This window comes from Heterodontus francisci, chromosome 2 (assembly GCF_036365525.1).
Source record: "Heterodontus francisci isolate sHetFra1 chromosome 2, sHetFra1.hap1, whole genome shotgun sequence".
Taxonomy (NCBI): Eukaryota; Metazoa; Chordata; class Chondrichthyes; order Heterodontiformes; family Heterodontidae; genus Heterodontus; species Heterodontus francisci.
In genome coordinates, this window is record NC_090372.1 from 193,531,018 (window position 1) to 193,548,365 (window position 17,348).

General features: G+C 42.3%; 1 protein-coding gene across 2 annotated transcripts in view; it reads left to right on the plus strand.

The window, feature by feature from the left end:
* Nucleotides 1-3,386: 3,386 nt before the first annotated feature.
* The window catches only part of LOC137349681 (extended synaptotagmin-2-like), a 276,064-nt gene continuing 262,102 nt past the window's right edge, over nt 3,387-17,348 (plus strand). For both annotated transcript variants that reach the window (XM_068014993.1, XM_068014994.1), the window contains exon 1: nt 3,387-3,885. In XM_068014993.1, the coding sequence (XP_067871094.1) occupies nt 3,532-3,885 (354 nt within the window). In that variant the 5' untranslated portion in view covers nt 3,387-3,531. The remainder of the gene's footprint in view (nt 3,886-17,348) is intronic.

Consider the following 17,348-nt stretch of genomic DNA (forward strand, 5'->3'; position numbering starts at 1 on the left):
AGCTTAAGTTGCCCAATGGTGACCTCTCCCTGTCAGTCATTAACAAGTGAAGGTCAGTGGTTTTGCAATAGGTTAACAGACAGTATTGTTGCCAACTCTGGTTGGACATATTCCTCGAGGTTTTATCATATGTCCTCCTGCCTTGAACTGTTCTGCTCCAAAGCCATTGGTCACGCAGTCCAAACTCAAGGCGTAATGCCTTCCCATGCCAATTGGAAAGCACTCACACTCATGGTTAGCTGATTGACAGTAAAGAATCATCCAATCAAACAACCTTTTTTTCCTATCTCCAATATTTTTATAATAAACAAAACTGTTGAAAGATCTTTTTTAGTTTGGTGTGTAATGTTTGCAATGCCAGTACTTTAAATTCCTCTATTGTCCTTCTCCAAGAAGGCTTAGTGCCTCAATGTTGCATTCAGCAGATCTGAATGAAAACAATTCTTCGATACAAAGGACCCTGTGGCTAAATAGAAACAAAAATAACACATCATTAGTGTGTGACATTTAAACAGTATTTTTAAAATTTGTTCTACTTACAGACGTACAGAGCACTAAGTCCTGAGTTTTGGGAGCACTTATCACTTGAAGGATGCCCCATACTGTGATATTGGATTAGAAACAACTCAACTACAGAAGACAAAAGCAAAATGCTGCAGATGCCGGAAATCTGAAATAAAAAACAGAAAATGCAGGAAATACTCAACATCTGTGCAGAGAGAAACAGAGTTAACATTTCAGGTCTGTAACCTCCCCTCCCCTTCCCACGGCGCCTTTCCATGCAAGCGCGGGATATGCAAACCTGCCCTTTTACCTCATGTATTTCACTGTCCAAGGCCCCAAACACTCCTTCCAAGTGAAACAGCGATTTACTTGTGCTTTTTTCAGTTTAGTAGACTGTATTCTCTGCCCACAATGTTGTCTCTTCTACATTGGGAAGACCAAACATAGACTGCGTGACCGCTTTGCGGAACACCTCCCATCAGTCGCAAGCTTGACCCCAAGCTTCCGGTCGGCTGTCATTTTAATTCTCCACCTTGCTCCCACTCTGACCTTTCCATCCTTGGCCCCCTGCAGTGTTCCAATGAAGCTCAATGCAAGTTCAAGAAACAGCACCTCTTCTTTCAGCTAGGTACCTTCTGGATTCAACCATTGAATTCATCAATTTTAGGTCGCAGGTTGCTGGTTTGTTTTTTTCTCTCTTGTTTCTCTCTTTTTTCTTACCCTTTGCTTTTGGACAGCAGCTATTCATGATCCTGCCATTCACACCTCCTCTAGACACATCATTTGTTTCTTCACTTGTCCCATTACCACTCCCTTTGACCTTGCACCATGCAACCATTTTCTTTTAATCTCTTCCGCCATCCATCAAATCACAGACTTTCCCTTCTGTTCTTTTTCCCACCCTCCCCTCTTTCACTTGCTCAAAACTTATTACATCTCAAACATTTTCCAGTTCTATGAAAAGTCACAGACCTGAAAAGTTAACTCTGTTTCTCTCTCCACAGATGCTGCCTGACCTGCTGAGTATTTCCAGCATTTTCTGTTTTTTTTCAATTACAGAAGAACTGGATGCTTGCTACATAATCTACTGCACTCCTCACTGTAGTGTCTTCAGAGGACTTGAGGAAGCTCTGAATGAAGTCACAGATTGATGAAGAAGCATCCAGTCAGTGTAAGTAGGATATATTTGGTTGTTGCCTTTGTTGGTTCACCATCTCCTGAAGATTCAATGTCCTCTTTCTATCCTTCTTTGAACTAGTTATTCACACAACATTGCATTCAGCAGATTTGAATGAAAACAAAACATGAAAGACCATTTTATATTGGCCAGAAATTTCCTGAATTGGTGATACTGGCAACAAAATGCTGTAAATTAGACTGTTGTGCACCCTGATCCTCGGATGGCGAAGTGGACTGTTCTTGTGATGTGCTTTATCTGAAACAAAAATCCAATGACCTAGATGACCTCGTGCTCCTATTCGCTTAGAGTCCACTGACTGTTGCACAAAGCTGTCCCATCAAATATGCTTTTAAGTTGATTCATGAACTCCCAGGCTGCCTGTAATTTTTGCAGCTTCGGTGAGTTTGTGTTTCATGTTTACAGAGCGTTTGAGGATCTGCAGCCCCTCTTCCATTATTTGAGGGGGCCACTCCCCTATTTTTGGCTGCACTTTAGTCCCACACTCCTGATCTTTGGACACCCAGTGCAGAGGGGGAGAAAGTGGTTTGGAAGACCTCCCTTTGAGTCTGCTGCTGGGCCTGGCCATGGTGGCCATTATCAGCTTCAGGATGAGTGTGAGTGATGCGGGTGTTCCCTCCCACTGCCTGCCTCTCTTCTGCAACTATTTCCCTGTCTAGCTGTCCCTGGAGAGGGAGTGCACAGCATCCGCTGGTATGGTTAAGGCTTTCTGCGACTGCTGGGCACCAGAAGGACTGGAATGCATAGTGGATACAGGAAACAAAATTATCATTTGAGAAGTTTTTATGTTAGTTTTGTCATAGTTTGGAACTTGTTTGTGTCCCTCAATTGCCACAGTATGCCACAGCTACAATACTGCGTACAGTTCTTGTTGCTGCATTACAGGAAGGATGGGATTGAACTAGAGAGGGTACAGAGGTGATTTACAAGGATGTTGGCAGGAATGGATAATTATAGCTATGAGGAAAGATTGGATAGATTGGGGTTGTTTTCTTTGGAACAGAGAAAAATGAAGGGAGATTTAATTGAGGTGTACAAAATTATGAGGGGCCTAGATAAAGTGGATAGGAAGGACCTATTTCTCTTAACAGTATTAATAATCAAGGGAATAGATTTAAAGTAATTGGTAAAAGGATTGGGGGATGTTGAGGAGAACTTTTTCACCCAGAGGGTGGTTGGGGTCTGGAACACACTGCTTGAAAGGGTGGTAGAGGCAGAAACCCTCATCACATTTGAAAAACGCTTGGATGTGCACTTGAAGTGCTTTAACGTACAGTGCTATGGACCAATAGCTGGAAAGTGGGATTAAGCTGGATTGCTCTTTTCCAGCTGGCACGGCCTCCTATGCCATAAAAATGTTCCATCTTTCTAGAAGTGAGCAAAATTATAATTTGAAACTTGTCGTTTCTGTCCCTCTAAAATAAAAGTATAAGCACCAACTTCAATGTGACACCAGAGGGTGCAGGGATGCACTATGACCCCGCCCAGGGCCTGTGACGTCAGAAGGAAGGCGGGACGTCAGGGAGGCGTGACCTGCTGGGGTTGACGCCATCACGCAGACATGCGTGGCAGCGGTGCTGCGTCGGGAGGCGGTGATGGGTGGAGCGATGAGGCGAAGGGGCGGCCGCGATGAGGATGACAGGCGCTGGCGGCAGAGGTAATTGGGGGGGGTGGGGCAGAGGGGGAGTAGCTGACAGGAGGAGCGCGACATAGGCTCCGATCCTTAGAAATACGGAGGCTGTCAAAGCATCCGGATTCAATAAGGAGAAGCCCGGGGATTAGGCCAGACTCAGCCGGAGCGGACCGGACTGAACCGAACCCGGGCGGAGATGCGCGAACGAACGGCCACAGAGGCGAGCGCGGCGGCGGGCGATAGGGACGAGAGGCGGAAAGCCAGCCTGGCCGAGGAACTGGAGAAGGAGCCGCCGCCGCCGATGATCAGCGTGGACATCGCCGGCGTCCTGCTGCAATTCTCCAAGACTTTTGTCATCATCTTCCCGGTGTACGTGCTGGGCTACCTGGGGCTGAGCTTTAGCTGGGTCCTGATCGGGCTGCTCGTCTTCTTCTGGTGGCGGAGGAACCGGGGCAACAAGCGGTCCCGGCTGTTCCGGGCGCTGGCATTCCTGGAGCACGAAGAGAAAACTCGACAGGAAAACATCCAGAGCTCTGACCTCCCGGCGTGGGTGCGTATGGCTACCTCCTGTTGCCTCGGTTTTCTTTCATTTGTTTCTCTAAAGGTCACCGCCAGCTGTGCCACAGTAGTTCGAAACATTTTACACAAAAAATGGTCCCCCCCCCCCCCAAAAAAAAGTTCTCATTCCTTTTTTATAAGTTGGAAATGTAGTCATAATATAATCCATTGTAAGCTTTAAAAGTTAATTACACTTGTGGAGTTCATAAATCAGGGTTGCATATTTGGTCGGTTCAATCCTGTTGCAAGTGACTTGTCATTTTTAAGTTGTGTTACTGTATTAATTCTGTTATAGTAACGTGGACTGTCTCTGGCCAAGTAATGCAAGCGTCAAGAGGCTGTTACCGTGACGCTGGTGGTACAGGGCTGGCATTGTTACTGGTAACTCCAGTTACCTCCACACGCAGTTCTGATGACAGGTCGCAGACCTGACACGTTAACTCGATTTTCTTCACCACCGATGCTGCCAGACCTGCTTGGTATTTCCAGCATTTTCTGTTTTTGTTACCGCCACACGCTTGCGTGTCAAAGAATACCGATTTTAAAAAAATAGCTGAAATGCCCGCATTTGGGAATGTTATGTAATGTGCTGCACTCGGCACTTTGCACTGGTGTTTTGTAAACTAATATTAGGGCACACTTAATGCTTTAGAGTACGAGTTGCAGTTGTGCTTCTGATAGTTGCGTTATCTGCCAAGGAACTCAATTAAAGTTGCCTTCTGGGGGTGCTGGGTATCACAAAGTTAAATATTTTGCTTAGCTAGTAGATGCCTCCAGCTGACTGCTAGGCACAGAGTAATGTTGAGGATGTGTGAACAGTTCTTAACCTTTTTGTTTATTTTTCTTTTTGACCTTCCACATGTCTGACCTCAAAGATAAACATCTGGGAAGTGAGAGCTTGGGGTGGAGCTGATGCTTTGCTCTTCACTGATTTTCAACTTCCTTCAAGGCAATGTGGTTAGAGAGAATTCTTTTAGTTGGGTTGCAAGAGAACATGGTGTGGAGTGTTGCCATGTAAGGCAATAATGTAGCTGATAGTTGTGGTAGGAATATTTGTGAAAACACAGTACAATGGTGGTAGTTATGGATGATGTGTAAGGTTTATGTGTCTTGGAGTTTATGCAGACTTGCATGCTTTGTTATTTACACTGATCCTGGCTGAAGTAGTACTACAGAACATTATTACTTCATTGTTTGATAAAGTAACACCTAATAGTATAAAAGCAAAATACTGCAGATGCTGGTTATCTGAAATAAAAACAGAAAGTGCTGAAATTATTCAGCAGGTCTGGCAGCATCTGTGGAGAGAGAGAAACAGAGTTAACATTTCAGGTCGATGACCTTTCATCGACTTGAAAAGTTAACTCTTTTTCTCTCTCCATAGATGCTATCAGACCTGCTGAGTATTTCCAGCACTTTCTGTTTTTATAACATATAATAGACTTGTCTCATGTGATTCAGTTTTGCTAACAATACAGACAGTGGCAGTGTGGATACAAAATTGGCTAAGGGACAGAAAGCAGGAGTAGTGGTGAATGGCTGTTTTTCAGATTGGAGGGAAGTATACTGTTCTCAGCCCCAGGGGTCGTCGGTATTAGGACCACTGCTCTTTTTGATATATATTAATGATCTGGACTTGAGTATAATTTCAAAGTTTGCAGATGATACAAAACTCAAAAATGCAGTGAACAATGAGGAGGATAGTAACAGACTTCAGGAGGACATAGACTGGTGAAATAGGCAAACACATGGCAGCTGAAATTTAGCGCGGAAAAATGTGAAGGATGCATTTTGGTAGGAAGAATGAGGATAGGCAATGTCAACTAAATGGTACACATTTAAAGGGAGTGCAGGAACAGAAAGATTTGTACACAAATGTTTGAAGGTGGCAGGATGAGTTGAGAAGGCTGTTTTTTAAAAAAAAAGGCGTGTGTGATCTTTGGCTTTATAGCTAGAGGCATAGAGTACAAAAGCAAGGAAGTTCTGCAAAACCTATGTAGATCACTGGAGTGTTGTGAACAATTCTGGACATGATACTAAAGCTTTTGAGAGGGTGCAGTGGAGGATTACTAGAATGTTACCAGGGTTGTGCGACTTCAGTTACGTGGAGAGACTGGAGAAGCTGGGTTGCTCTCCTTGGATTGGAGAAGGTTAGATTTGATAGAGGTGTTCAACATCATGAAAGATTTTGATAGGTAAATAAGGAGAAACTATTTCCAGTGGCAGAAGGGTTGGTAACCAGAGGGCATAGATCCATGCTAATTGGCAAAAGAACCAGAGACAAGATAAGGATTTTATTTTTGCCTAGCGAGTTATGATCTGAATTGCCCTGTCTGTGAGGGTGGTGGAAGCAGATTTTGCAATAACTAATTCCCTTTTGGTAAAAGTTAAGTACTTGAAGGGGAAAATTTGCAGGGCTATATTGGAAGGGCCAAGATGTGGGAATAATTCGGCAGCTCTTTCAAGAAGCTGGCACGGGCAGTGTAAGTAAAACTGCATGAAGATAATGTCTATAATCAGTTACGGGAATACTATTTTCCAAATATTTTTAATTTATACAAATCTAATTTTTACATCTGTCGCACTAATTGGAGATTTATGGATCTAAAATAACACTCTACTAGCTGCATAAAGACGCTGCTGCATTAGATCATTCACTTACAGGTCTGGATAATGTATGGTCACTTGGAGTAGATTTAGAACTGTATATATTTGGATCAGGAACAGTCCAGTCCAAACAACCAGATTTTTGTAAGTCTTTTGAGTTTGAAATTCAATCGCAACAATAATTGTTCTTTTAAAAATTATGCTAAAATAAATTATTGGTGTTTTCAATGTTTAATTTTAAAAGTGAGGCTTGTAAACACTTGAAATGTATTTCTTTAAACAAAGCAGAAACACATGAAAGCACACATAAAAAATTGCATCCCATACTGAAACTGCACACTGTTCTCAAGTAATATGTCATCACCTGGGCATTGCAAAATGACATTAGTTAGTTTTTGCTATTACTTTGGACAAATGTTAGTTTTGTCTACTAAGGATTAACATTTGTTGATTGATGCCATGTGACTGTCTATGAACAGTACCCAATGCATTAACAGCACCATGATTGGGATATTGCAAACTCCGTTTTCACCTATTTTAAATCTCCTTATTGTGATTGATTTTATAGATAAGTTATATTTTCACGCAACAATTTGGTCAGGCTTTGAGCATATGTGTATGTGAAAAATAATCTGTGTGTAGTTCCAATATACGTTTGGTGCTTCTCATTGGGAATGTAAAAGAGCAAGCTGGTGCATTTATATCACACCTTTAATTCAGTAAAAAGTCCCAAGGTGTTTCCCAGGTGAGTTATCAAACTAATTTTGACACCGAGCCACATGAGATATTGGGATAGTAGGTTTAGTTAGATTGTGTAACCTTGATTGATGGGCTATAAGTGCAGCTGCAATCCCAAGGCCATTTATTTCCACCTCGGTAACATTGCCCATTTCTGCCACTTTCTCAGCTGCTGAAACCATTCTATTATTACCTCTAGACTTGACTATTCCAGTGCTTTCCTGGCTGGCCTCCAACCCTCCATAATCTTGAGCTTAGCCAAAACTTTGCTGCCCGTATTCTAACTCGTACCAAGCTCTGTTCACTAACACCCTGTACTCACTGACCGACATTGGCTGCAGGTCCAGCAATGCCGCGATTTAAAAATTCTCAATATTGATTTCAAATCCCTCCATGGCCTCGTCCCTCCCTGTCTTTGTAATCTCTTCCAGCCTGACAAGCTTCTGAGATCTCTGCACTCCTCTCTTTCTGACCTATTGCACATCCCTGATTTTAATTCATCCACTATTGACAGCTGTACCTTCAACTGCCAAGGCCCTAAGTTCTGGAACTCCCTCCCGAAACCTCTCCGCCTTACTCCTTTCTCTCTTCCTTAAAAATGCTTCTTTAAATCCTACCTCTTTGACCAAGCTTTTGGTCACCTGTGCTGATATTACTTTATGTGGCTTAGAGTCAAACTTTGCTAAGGCTACTGTGAAGGTGCCTTGGGAAATTTTACTACATTAAAGGAGGTATATAAATACAAACTGCTGTTATTGAAATGGTTACATTGAAAGCGTTTTAAATAATACTTTATAGTGCTAAAAAAGCCGCAGACTGCTCTTTTTATATTTCAAGAAGATAGTCTGCAATTTCTATGATGTTGAGTTTGACCAGTTTTGAGTAACTGATGACCTGATTGAATGTTGTTTTTGGCCCTTATTCCTGCGATTGAATGTGGAAGTTAGTTCATACCTTGGAGCGTCCTGATTTGCAACTTGACGGAGATGTAAGATAAAACATTGGGAAAACACTGATTATATTGTTTTTAAAATTAAGGAACTTTGTTAATTTGCATCGTTGTAGTAGAATCATTGATTATGTGTGTTTGGTAGGATTACTGTTTTTATTTTTTAAAAAAATAACCAGCATAGGATGTCTTCCTTTGTGTAGCTGCGATTTTAAATTTCGGCAAGCTGAGCAGCACTGCGTTTTTATCCACCTGTAAACTGATTTCACTTCTCGCACAAAGCAACAGTGTGCCAATTCTGCTGATCTGTTTATCCAGCCAATTACCTCCCCATCATTCTACTCTCAATCATTAGCAAAGTAATGGAAGGTGTCCTTGATAGTGCTAACAAGCAGCATTTAGATAACAATAACCTGCTAACTGATGGTCAGTTTGGGTTCTACCAGAGGCACTGGGTCCCAGATTTCATTACAGCCTTGGTCCAAACATGGATGAAAGAGCTGAATTCCAGAGACAAGGTGAGAGTGATTGTCCTTGACATCAAGGCAGCATTGAGTGTGGCATCAAGGAGTCCTCGCAAAATTGAAGTCAGTGGAATTGGGGGGAAACTCTCTACTGGCTGTAGTCATACCTAGCACAAAGGAAGATGGTTGTGGTTGTCAGAGGCTAATCATCTAAGCTCCAGGATATCGCTGCAGGAGTCCCTCAGGGCACTGCCCTAGGTCCAACCATCTTCAGCTGCTTCATCAATGGCCTTCCCTGCATCATAAGGTCAAAAGTGAGATGTTCGCTGATAATTGCACAGTGTTAAGTACAATTTGAGATTCCTCAGATATTGAAGCAGTCCGTCCCTGCATGCAGCAAGGCCTGGACAACATTCAGGCTTGCGTTGATAAGTGGCATGTAACATTCAGGCCAGGCAATGATTATCTCCAGCAAGAGAGAATCTAACCAGGTCCCCTTCATATTCAACGGCATTACCATCGCTGAATTTCCCACCCATCAATATCCTGGGGGTTACCGGTGACCAGAAATTTAACTGGATCAGCTGAATAAATACTGTGGCAACAATAGCAGGTCAAAGACTGGGCATTCTGCAGCAAGTAACTCATCTCCTGACTCCTCATAGTCTGTCCACCATCTACAAGGCACAAGTCAGAAGTGTGATGGAATATTCTCCACTTTCCTGGATGAGTCTGCTCCAACAACACTTGAAGCTCAACATCATCCAGGACAAAGCAGCCCACTTGATTGGCATCCAATCAACCACCTTAAGCATTCACTCCCTCCACCACCGGTGTACCATCTACAAGATGCACTGCAGCAACTTGCCAAGGCTCTTTCAACAGCACCTTCCAAACCTGTGACTTCTACCACCTGGAAGGATAAGGGCAGCAGGCACATGGGAGCACCACTACCTGCAAGTTCCCCTCCAAGCCATGCACCATCCTGACTTGGAACTATATTGCCAATCCTTCACTGTTACTGGGTCAAAATCCTGGAACTCCCTTCCTAACAGCACTCTGGGTGTACTTTCCACACGTGGACTACAGCGGTTCGTGAAGGCGGCTCACCACCACCTTCTCAAGGGTAATTAGGGTTGGGAAACAAATGCTGCCCTAGCCAGCGATGCTCACATCCCATGAATGAATGAAAAAACAAGCTCTCCTCCTCATTGAGATTTCCAGTGTGTAAATTGGAACAGAACACTGGTAAATAATTAGTTTCAAAACAGAAATTTCTGCATGTGACCTGATCAATATGTATCAGGATTCCTGATGTCCAAACTTGATCTCTGTGTTTTTGCTGTAAACACAAGCTGACAAGTTGCACTTGCAACATTTTGCAATAAATCTCCACCCCCCCCCCCCCCCACCTCCCCAAAGTGGATGTAAGGGGCAGAAACAAAACTTTACACACATTCCCTCGCACTTTCAGTTATTTAGACATAAATTAATGGAGTTCTGTTTGGGTTGCCTCATCATTTGCAACACAGCATATCAGCAACATTCAGAAGCAGAGATAAGCAACACTTGCTCAAACAGGATTTGCTGGAGAATGCAATATACTGTGGAAGACCTTTTAACTTCACTGGTAGCACATCAAAAATTCTTTTTTAAGTCTTGCAGATTTGTTCTGTATTGTGACCCCTTCAATTCCTCAAAAATAAACTGTCCTAATACCCCTTGAATCTCGGTGCTGAAGTTGCAAAGCACAAGGGCCAACAGGAACTAAGTTTCCAGAAAAAACCTTCAAGTTCCCTGATGGGCGAATATAGATCCCGAAGATTTTGAACAGCTAATTGAAGTGCACTACATTCTTTGAAGGTAATCTGTTTACGCTCTACTTGAGAAGTTGAGAAACAAAAATACTGGCATGGACTGTTTGGGATAAATGGCCTTTCTGTGGTATATATTCTGTGTAAGTAACAATAGCGATTTGTGGTAAGATGAAGTTCTTTTGGGTTAGGAAAATGCAGCAAATTTCCAAATAAAATATATGATTGCACACTTGATGTAACTTTCTTTCTTACCACGAGAGTTGTAGCATTTCGGACAGTTTATGATTTATTAGATGGTGCAAAAGGGAGAGGATTACAATATTATGTGAATTACTCCTCTTCCTTGACCGTTTTCTTCTTTTTTTTTGAAGGCATTTATTCATTGCTGCATTTGTTTTACGAGTGCTGGTTACTCTGTTACTTTGCACATTAGTATTCTTGGAGTCTTGTAGGCTATTCAACTGTAGAGATGGCATCAGAGCGGAGCCCCATCCTTTTCTTACCCAATGTCCACACGTTCACTTGGAAAAGGAGTACGTAAACAGATTGGAGAATTGGGCAGACACATGGCAGATGAAATTTAATGCAGAGAAATGTGAAGTGATTTATTTTTATAAAGAAATGAAACAGTGTAATAGAAAGTGGTATTATTTTAAAGGGCTGCAGAAACAGAGACACCTGGGGGTGTACATGCACAAGACTTTAAGGGTGGCTGGACAAGTTCAGAAGGTTTTTTTTCAAAAAAGTATGGGATCCTTGGCTTCATAAAAAGAGTATTAAGAGTACAAAAAGAAGTTATGGTAAATCTGTGTAAATTACTAGTTAAGCCCCAGCTGGAGTATTGTGACCAATTCTGCCACCACATTTTAGGAAGGATGTCAAGGCCTTAGAGAGGGTGCAGAGGAAATTTACTAGAATGGTACCAGGGATGAATATCAATATCAATATGAACATCCATATCGGCGACCACGCTCTGGAAGTGCTTCAAGAGTTCACCTACCTAGGCTCAACTATCACCAGTAACCTGTCTCTCGATGCAAAAATCAACAAGCGCATGGGAAAGGCTTCCACTGCTATGTCCAGACTGGCCAAGAGAATGTGGGAAAATGGCGCACTGACACGGAACACAAAAGTCCGCGTGTATCAAGCCTGTGTCCTCAGTACCTTGCTCTACGGCAACAAGGCCTGGACAATGTATGTCAGCCAAGAGCGACGTCTCAATTCGTTCCAACTTGGCTGCCTCCGGAGAATCCTTGGCATCAGGTGTCAGGACTGTATCTTCAACACAGAAGTCCTCGAGGCGGCCAACATCCCCAGCTTATACACCCTACTGAGTCAGCGGCGCTTGAGATGGCTTGGCCATGTGAGCCGCATGGAAGATGGCAGGATCCCCAAAGACACGTTGCACAACGAGCTCTCCACTGGTATCAGACCCACCGGCCGTCCCTGTCTCCGCTTTAAAGACGTCTGCAAACGCGACATGAAGTCCTGTGACATTGATCACAAGTCGTGGGAGTCAGTTGCCAGCGATCGCCAGAGCTGGCTGGTAGCCATAAAGGCAGGGCTAAAGTGTGGCGAGTCGAAGAGACTTAGCAGTTGGCAGGAAAAAAGACAGAAGCGCAAGGGGAGAGCCAACTGCGAAACAGCCCTGACAACCAATTTTATCTGCAGCACTTGTGGAAGAGTCTGTCACTCCAGTATTGGCCTTTATAGCCACTCCAGGCGCTGCTCCACAAACCACTGACCATCTGCAGGCGCTTACCCATTGTCTCCCGAGACAAGGAGGCCAAAGAGGAAGAAGACGACCAGGGATGAAGGACTTGATTTACATGAAGGGACTCGCAAAACTCTTTTTAATGTGGAGAAGAGGAAGGGGAGATTTGATAGAGCCCTTCAAAATTATGAATGGTTTTGATGGAGTCAATAAGGAGAAACTTTCCAGTGGCAGAAGGGTCAGTAACCAGAGGACACAAATTCAAAGTAATTGGCAACCAGAGGCAACACGAGGTGAAAAATAATTCTGTAGTGAGTTATGATGATCTGGAATGTACTACCTGAAAGGGAGATGGAAACAGTTTCAATAATAATTTTCAAAATGGAATTTGGGTAAATAGTTGAAGGGGAAAAAAATTACAGGGCTTTGGAGAAAGAATAAGGGAGTGTGAACAATTGTCCAACTCTTTTAAAGCGCGACCACCAGCACGATTTGTCTGAACAGCCTGCATCTGTGCTGTATTATTCGATGATTCTATGAACTTTGTGTAATGTTCAGGAACAAGAATACTGATTGACTTTTCTCCTTCCTAACCAGGAAGCTGATGCCATTTGTACTGCTCCCACCACTCTCAACCCTGGATTAGATTGCAACTCAAAACAAACTGGCAATTATATTTTGGATCTTCAGGTTTTTATGGCTCAACTGCTGATTGGTTAAGTTTACCCAGCAATTGAGGGAAGTTATGAAATAAAATATTTCAATAAAAAATTAATTCAGCTGCAGGTTTGCATAACTCAACCTGAAATCATTTAGAAATGTTTCAGGCTACTTTACAGAAGGTTGTTCTTTATAGGGACTTTCCCTTTTGATCTTTATGCCTTCAGTTTAACTGGGAGTAACCCATATTGGGATGCTTTTGCTGTGTCTTTTCATGACCAACACTGGATAAAATACTCATGTATAGTCTTGTCAACACATCAGTATAAATGTCTTGTTGTGCATCTCCTTGTAAATGCTGAGTACAACAATCATTCCATTTGTATTAGAAATTGCTGCTATATGCTTTTCTTCAATTTCTAACATTTACTGTTAACCCGGAATGTATATTCTGTGGTTTACACCTGAGTTATTCCGAAAATGAGCAAGTGATTGGGGGAGGTCTCTTTGATAGTACTTTGAAACAAAATATTTGGTTACCACGATGAACCACTGACTCTGGCTGGATTGCGAGTCTTAAGCTTTGAGATTTGGGTCTTGCAATGCTGGTGGCAACCCCAGAGTATACCTACTGGATTCACTAAGGCTGGCCACTGGGACAACACGATTTAAAAATTTATTTAAAAAAAAAATGGACCTATCCAAATGTGCGAGACTCACCTTTTGGGGGCTAAGGGTGGTAAGCAGGCTACTGAGCCCAATTTAAAAGCCGATTTAGAGCAGGTCTACAGTTAGCTGTTTGGTAATGTCAGTCAATCAATAACTCTTTAACTAATTGCACTGTCCAACTTTCTAGAGAGCATGTTATTTGCTTCTCTGCAGAATGATTGATGCATGTCAGCTGTCTTATTACAGGAGGTCCAGAACACACACATCATTTAAACAGACAGGTGTCTTCGGTACAATGCATCAGGTTCGAATATTGTGTCTGAAATAATGGGCTGGATTTTGCGTTGGAAATAACTGAGACTCACGGTTACTAAGGAGTTCCATTGGACAGCAACTTCCACCATACACACATGCAGAATTAAGTGCAGAAATCAGGAGGTCACTGTCTAAGGCCCTGCTTAAAGCCTGGTTACCCGAACCCGACCAAATGTGACTACATGTGTCTGGTTCGGGTTGAGACTATATTCTGTGTGCAGCATTCAGGCTCGGGTCGGGTCAGGTTTCGGTTGGCTGTGGTTGGGTTTTGTTTTGTATTGTTTTCTTTTTAATCTACGTTTTAACGTGATTTTTTTTCTGTACTAATAACATGTTTGATATTATCAGGTCAGGCATGAAAAAAAATTGAAGGACTCGGTCCTGGGTCGGGTTCTGGCACTGAAAATTTAATGTTTATAACTGTGGATTCTCATTCCTTCAAATTTTAGTTGTTGAAGGTTTCAATTTTTTTGTTTTTCTGTCTCTATTTCACTCTCTGTGCATGATTTGGTAATGAATTAACTATTCAAACTTACATTTCCTGGTTTAGATTCTGCACATCTCAGTAAGGATTCATAAATCTTATTGATTCAGGAGATACACTGTTGTTTGCTCTGTTCATATTGGTCCCAGATCCTTTAAAGAATGCTTTGTGCTATTTTTCATTTCAATAACTGCAAATTCCAGTGTAAAAGCCCACAGAAAGTCTGTAGGCAAATATAAGTTTAATAAATGGCGAGCGCTGTCATTCGCTGCTGACTGAAAAATTTGAGACATTCAGAGGAAACTTCCAAAGAAAATTAGGTGTCCGTCCACGTTGTGTGCAGAGCTCGTAGGATTTTTTTGTTAATTTAAGCAGTGACAGAATTCTAATTAACTGGACTTTTAATTTCATTTTGTGTCCACTTCTGTGTTATATGCTGAACATGAGCTATTTTAGGGCAACTATTTACTCACTGGCACAGCACAACTAGGTTGGAGAGTGCCCAAAGTTGTGCTCAGCCCCAACCTCAGAGGAACACAGAATCAGAATCACAGAATTGTTATAGTGCAGAACGAGGCCATTCGGCCCATTATGTCCGCACCAGCTCTCTGAAAGAGGAATTCCTTGTTCCATTCCCCCACCTTCTCCCTGTTAACCTTGCACATTCTTCCTTTTCATATGACTGTCTAATTCCCTTTTGAAAGCTTCAGTTGAACCTACCTCCACCACACTCTCATGCAGCGCATTCCAGACCTTAACCACACGCTGCGTGAAAAAGTTTTTCCTCATGCCACTTTTGCTTCTATTACCAAATACTTTAAATCTGTGCCCTCTTGTTCTCGATCCTTTCATGAGTGGGAACAGTTTCTCTCTATGTACTCTGTCCAGAACAGTTTCTCACTGTCTACTCTGTCCAGATAATTCAGAGCAACATGACTGTATGTGACAGACTTGATGGATCAGCTGTTCTTTTCCTCTTTGTCATTTTTGTGCGTTCCTTTGTAATTGTAAGTATTTAGGAACATTTCTAGGCATTTACGTATCCATGTGTTACCTCAAGTATGAGACAGTCACATAAAGCATAACTAAACTGTGACACATAAAATGTGACAAACACAAGACTATTAACATTTTATAGATAGGTTACCTGAGTGCAACACAGCAAGAGCAAACCAAGAAACTGAGCCTGGAACTCTAACAGTGGCATCGACCATAACTATATCCTTACAAACCGTGAGATATACTTCAACCACTTGTGCACCTGTGATTTTATTTTTCATTTTCCACATCCAGCATTCTGACTGGGTCTATCAATTAATGGTAAGCTAGGGATAGTTTTTGTGCCGTTGTCGCAGGTCGGTAAGTAGCTGGATTGGGAGTAGCCCAATTCTTTTCACATAGGTTCCTTATGGCTAACGGGAAACATGGAGAGATCTTTAATCTTGTTTTATTGGTCAGTTTTTATATTAAAAATCTATATTCTGATTTGCATAAATGTAATTAAATTATTTTTATAATGGATGAAACATTGTGCTTTTCAGACTATTGACATACACCCCAAGCATTGAAGAATGAGTCACTCAGCCCTGTGTTTACTCCCCATTATCTCTGTGTTCTAACTATGGCAATGGAGGTAGCTAACATCAGATTTAATTATAGTTTAATGGAAAAAGCAATTATATAATTTCCTGGAAGATAACATAAACTCTCTGGATTATTTTCAGAAAGCGGATGTACTTTCTTGTGATCTTTAGCTGTCGTCACAGGATTTGGATTAGAGAATTTGTTGCAGCTGTCTGTGTGAGTAGTATCAGGTCAGAGCCAAAACAGCACCTCACAGAACATAGAACTGCTTAGCAGGATTATTTTAGACTCTGGTCCTATGAGCTCCCCAAAATAGAAGTCTCTTTTGGTGGCATTGTCCAGAAGTAGCTGTTTGGTCGATGGATAAACTGCCCTAGTACCTAACAATAAAACAACTCGCCTTTCCTAGTAAAGCAAAAGTTCTAAGAAATCACATCTGGCGCGTAACAAGGAAAATTAGTCTTCTGCTCAGGGTGCAATTCAATGTGTCATTGGTTGCTCTGTGTTTAGATTAAATATGATGAAAATTTGAGCAATCCGCTAGCCTGTTTCTGTGCTGTAAATTCCATGTAATGTGAGCACTTCTTTCATTTTCAAATGTAATCCCAAGCCACCTTGCACAACTGATCTGTTCCAAAGCCTCGGTAGAGCTGACTGCAAATCGACTTGTGCTCTTTTTGTTTTGTCGTCTGGTTACGATCAGGTGCACAAGGAATTTCAATTCACTGATCCGTTGGTATCACTTGACTGTTCACCTATAGATATCCGTTTGTGCTGTGCTCCATAGATAAACAGTATCAAGTGCATCCACTGGGAACATGCATGGATCAGTATATAATTTATTTCTCTTTTCTTCTCCCACCCAAACAAAAATTAAGGCATACAAAGTGGTGAAAACTAGTGGTAAGCCAGAGGATTGGGATTTTTTTAGGAACCAGCAGCGGAATGACTAAATAGCTAATAAAGGAGAAAATTGATTATGAAAGTTAATTGGCATAAACAAACAGCAAGAGCGTCGACTGGTATATAAAAAGAGGGCGGCACAGCGGCTAGCACTGCAGCCTCACAGTTCCAGCGACCCGGGTTCGGTTCTGGGTATTGCCTGTGTGGAGTTTGCAAGTTCTCCCTGTGACTGTGTGGGTTTCCGTCGGGTGCTCCGGTTTCCTCCCACAGCCAAAGACTTGCAGGTTGATAGGTAAATTGGCCATTGTAAATTGCCCCTAGTGTAGGTAGGTGGCAGGAGAATTGAGGGAAGGTGGGGATGTGTTAGGGAATATGGGATTAATGTCCGATTAGTATAAATGGGCGGTTGATTGTCAGCAGACTCGGTGGGCCGAAGGGCCTGTTTCAGTGCTGTATCTCTCTATAAATCTATGAGTAGCTAAAGTGAACGTGGGACCCTTGGAGGATGTGACTGGAGAATTGATAACGGGGAACAGGGAAATGGCAGATAA